We start from the raw sequence: 4,657 nt of genomic DNA on the forward strand, positions 1-4,657 counted from the left end.
ACATATATATATATATATATATATATATATACAATGGGCTTCCTTCAGTTTCCGTCAACCAAATCCATTCACAAAGCTTTGGTTGGCCTCAGGCTATAGTAGAAGACACTTGCCTGAGGTACCATGCTGTGAGACTGAACCCTGAACCATATGGTTGGGAAGCAAACATCTTACGACACAGCCATGCCTGTACCTATACGATAAATACAAAGATTTAAAAAAAAAATTTCTTTTCTCAATCTGTTAAGAAAAAAATAGCATTTTGAATCATTTGTTAATGAATGGCTGATGAAATACAATCACTTCTACAGTTAAAGTTTAGTGCAGTGTTATTTTTTTAAATTTCAGCTGAAGACCCGAGCAGAAGTAAAGTTTGCTGTGCAGAAATACGGTAAGAAACCTAACCATTTCAGTTCCAGCATTTGATGTTTTTGATTAAAAAAACACTTGTTCTTATCTTATTGACATCGAAACTGATGTGTAGATGTGTGTGCGCTCAAGTATTTTAGTATGTGTATCTCGTATGTGTAAGTTGTGTGTAAGTTTGTTAACATCCAAATGCACTCTTTTACTGCACAATCATGTCTGTGCTTATACTCTTTTTGTGCTAGCTTATTGCTTTCACTTAAGAGACAGTTAATACTTTCATCTTCTTTTCCACATATTCTGTGTTTGTTCTCCAAGTCAGTTTCATCATTGTTCGTTTTTATCAAGTTCATTCTAATAAATTGTTCCTGAGTGGCTATAATTACTGATTCAGCTTCTTGCTTCACTCTAATTAGTAATTCAGTTTTTCATTTCATTTTAATCATCGTGTAATCTTTGCCTGAGATGATGTGATCAGGATTTGATCTCTTCACTAAAATCTATTGTTTGCTTTACTTACTCAGTGTTACCAGTGTTTGAAGTCACTATCACTGTACGTCCTCAATTTATTCTGAAGAGTACAAGGAAGGTTGTCATCACAACAAAGGCAAGGTAAATTAACTTCAAACATTTCCTATTCAACAAGGTCTCTTCACCTTTCACCAATTCAAGCAAGCAGTGATAGGTGAAGAGACCAATACACAAAGACTGAAATTGTACAAAAGAACTAGATGCACAAAGACTGAAATTGTAAAAAATATTTCTTTCTTTCTTCTTCTTTTTTTCTCTCCTTTCTCTACTTATTTTATAAAAACTCAATATGATTGAACTTTCAATGATCTTCGCCAAGCATTTACATTGATATTACTATTGATCCCTGTGGTAATTCACATCTGTGTGTGGCATGCATAACGGCAGTAACAGTGTGTATGTGTGTACATGCATATGTTATTAAAATTGGATTCATTATTATTATTATTATTATTATTATTATTATTAGTGGCATCTTTCCATTCTGAGTTCAAATTCCGCTGAGATTGACTTTACCTTTCATCCTCTAGGGGGCGGGGGCGATAAAATAAGTACCACTTGATCACTGGGGTTGACATAATCGACTTACCCCCCTCCCCCGAAATTGCTGGCCTTGTGCCAAAATTTGAATTCATCATCATCATCATCATCATCATCATCATCATTCTCGTGCGTATTTTCTTCACAGGTACCTCTATGGAAAATATGTCCATGGTGAAGTGACACTGAAATGTCTGTATGGATCGAATGTCACGGACAGATGTGAAACTAAACGACAGGTAAAGTATCGTTTATTTCTGTTATGTGCACCCATAATGTTAAGAAACAGTCCACGGTACTAGAGCTTTTATGTAAGAGACGGATTTCTTATTATAATAAGAAATGCACATCTATATTATGCACGTATATATTATAATAGGAAATGTATATATAATATATGCATATTATATATATTATGCAGACAGGGAGCAGATGATTTCCCTTTCACACATCTCAGCTGCTGTTTGTCTGTGTTTGTACCCCTACCATCACTAAACAACTGATGTTGATGTGTTTACGTCCCCGTAAACGATGGTCTTCTGTCAGTTTTTCTCTACCAAATCCACTCACAAAGCTTTGGTTAGCCTGAGACTATAGTAGAAGACATTTGCCCAAGGTGTCATGTAGTAGGACTGAACCCAGAGCCATGTCGTTCAGAAGCAACTTTCTTACCACACAACCACACCTAACCCTAAATAAATATAGAACGCTTCAGGAATTTGCATGCCCTTTTTGTGCAGGGGCCATGCTAATCTTCTCTGTGCCATTCCAATTTTAGAATATGTACTACTGGAGCTATTTTTTAATTTTCTTCTATTGGTTTTAGCCAGAGGCTGCAGCTGTGCCGGATCACCACCTATTGTGTATAATTTCGAATTAAATCTTAACCTCGTTAATTTTCATTGTAGCTATTGCAAGGGAGAACAACCACTACCGTTACCTTACCACAGGAACCAATGCTTTTGGGGACAGTTTTCAAGGTTGTTGCTAATGTTATAGAGAAAGATTCGGCAATCACTGAAACTAAAACGGATGAGTCAGCGAAATTTGTTTCGTCCCCATACAAATTCGATTTAACCGATTCTCAGACTTTCTTCAAGCCTGGACTCCCGTACACAGTCCAAGTAAGCCTGCTTTGCTTCTGTTCCCTAATGTCTTGAAATCTAATTGTGTGTGTGTGTGTGTGTGTTTGTGAGTGTGTGTGTGTGTGTGTGTGTGTGTGTGTGTGTGTGTGTGTGTGTGTGTGTGTGTTGATGTTCTCATCCTTTAAAGCCAGTTTGGTCATCATCACTATAACCACAACTATTGTCGTCATCATCATCACCACCACCATCATCATCATTAACTACATAATCACTCATTATGATAATCATAAATAAGTAACACTGCACCTGATACAATTAATCACTGCATTTTGAAACAATAAATTATTGGCGGTGGGTGGGGTGAGGGACATGATATTTGTTTCTGAGTTCAAATACTTCCAAGGTCAACTTTGCTTTTCCATCCCCCTGCAGTCGATAAAATAAAGTACTGGCTAAGTGATGGGGACAGATATATTGACTAACCTCTCCCCTAACTTCAAACCCTATGTGCCTAGGCTAAAAACAGTTATCTATTATTATTATTAAGGCAGTGGTGGTGAGCTGGTAGAAACGTTAGCAGGCCAGGCGAAATGCTTAGCAGTATTTTGTCTGTCTTCATGTTCTGAGTTCAAATTCCGCCAAGGTCAACTTTGTCTTTCATTCTTTCGGGGCGATAAATTAAGTACCAGTTGCGTACTGGGGTCAATCTAATTGACTGGTCCCCTCCCCAAAAATTTCAGGCCTTGAGCCTGAAGTAGAAAAGATTATTATTAAGGCGGTGAGCTGGCATTATCATTAGCATGCAGGATGAAATGGTTAGCGGTATTTTGTCCATCGCTACGTTCTAAGTTCAAATTCCACCAAGGTCAACTTTGCCTTTCATCCTTTTGGGGTTGATAAACTAAGTACCAGGGAAACACTGGGGTCGATGTAATCAACTAGTCCCTTCCCACCAAATTTCAGGCTTTATGCCTATAGTAGAAAGGATTATTATTATTATTGAGTGAGAGAGCAGTGCATGCCATCAAAATGACAATGAGGTAAAATATATAAAGCCCAGTATACCCATCATGACTACCTGTCTAATAAGAATACAGGTACGTGGATCACAACCATATGTGTGTGACATGGTGATCTCATATCAGATAAATAGTGCTTGACCTTGCAAGTTGGGTGCAGTTAGAATTTTCTTGAGGTTGAGTAGCCCATCACACTCAAAAGGTCCTTGAATAAGGGTTGTTTAACTCTTTTGGCACCAACCCATCCAAAACTGTTTTTGCTTCGATGATACAAACTTCCCATTTTAAGAAAGCTTCCCTGTTAATTTATGTCCCAATTACCAGCTTTGCCTTTCATCCTTTTGGGGATTGATAAATTAAGTACCAGTGAAACACTGAGGTTGGTGTAATCAACTAGGCCCTTCCCCACAAAATGTCAGGTTTTGTGCCTTTGGTAGAAAGAATTAATATTATTATTATTACTACTACAAAATCCCAAAATATTAATTAAAATTCAGTTCTGAATTGTTGTCATGTTCAGGTCGAGACCCTTTACATAAATGGTTCCAAGATTCCAAGACTACCGTTCTATATAGCATACAAAGCACTTACAAGATCAAACAACACAGAATATTACAAGGCGAAATATGAGTCAAGAAACAGTGTGAAGCAGGTTGTTATCAACACAATCAAGTTTTGGAGAGAATTTACTATTATAGTGAGTATAAATTTCTAACATAATCATCATTTTACATGAACACACACACATCCACTCTCTTGCTCTCTCCTTATCTGTCTAACTACCTATCTATCTATTTATCTATCTATCTATCTATATGTCTGTCTGTATATCTATCTATCTATCTATCTATCTATCTATGGCCACTCTAGCCCGGCAATGGGCCGAGAGGAAGCTTTCCCTGAAAGGTCGGGCGGAGGTGGCGAACACGTACATCGCGTCCGTCATCTACTACCGCCTGACCGTCGTTCCTTGTCCCGACCCTACCATCACCAAACTGGAGCGCATCCTCTTCCGCTTCTTGTGGAAAGGAAGCGTTCCGATGGTTAGGCGATCCGTTTGCTGCCAACACCCGTTAAAAGGAGGACTGGGCATGCCGTGGTTGATGATGCGCAGAC

General features: G+C 38.2%; 1 protein-coding gene and 1 pseudogene across 1 annotated transcript in view; one reads left to right on the forward strand and one right to left on the reverse strand.

Moving 5' to 3' along the window:
- Window positions 1-4,657, forward strand: part of LOC106880930 (complement C4-B) — a 50,041-nt gene that overhangs the window by 4,695 nt on the left and 40,689 nt on the right. The window contains exons 5-9 of the mRNA XM_014931106.2: window positions 349-391; window positions 891-978; window positions 1,586-1,676; window positions 2,346-2,561; window positions 4,062-4,238. Coding sequence (XP_014786592.2) covers window positions 349-391; window positions 891-978; window positions 1,586-1,676; window positions 2,346-2,561; window positions 4,062-4,238 — 615 coding nt within the window. The remainder of the gene's footprint in view (window positions 1-348; window positions 392-890; window positions 979-1,585; window positions 1,677-2,345; window positions 2,562-4,061; window positions 4,239-4,657) is intronic.
- LOC128250490 (U6 spliceosomal RNA) lies at window positions 2,133-2,227 on the reverse strand (annotated as a pseudogene).

This window comes from Octopus bimaculoides, chromosome 21 (assembly GCF_001194135.2).
Source record: "Octopus bimaculoides isolate UCB-OBI-ISO-001 chromosome 21, ASM119413v2, whole genome shotgun sequence".
Lineage (NCBI taxonomy): Eukaryota > Metazoa > Mollusca > Cephalopoda > Octopoda > Octopodidae > Octopus > Octopus bimaculoides.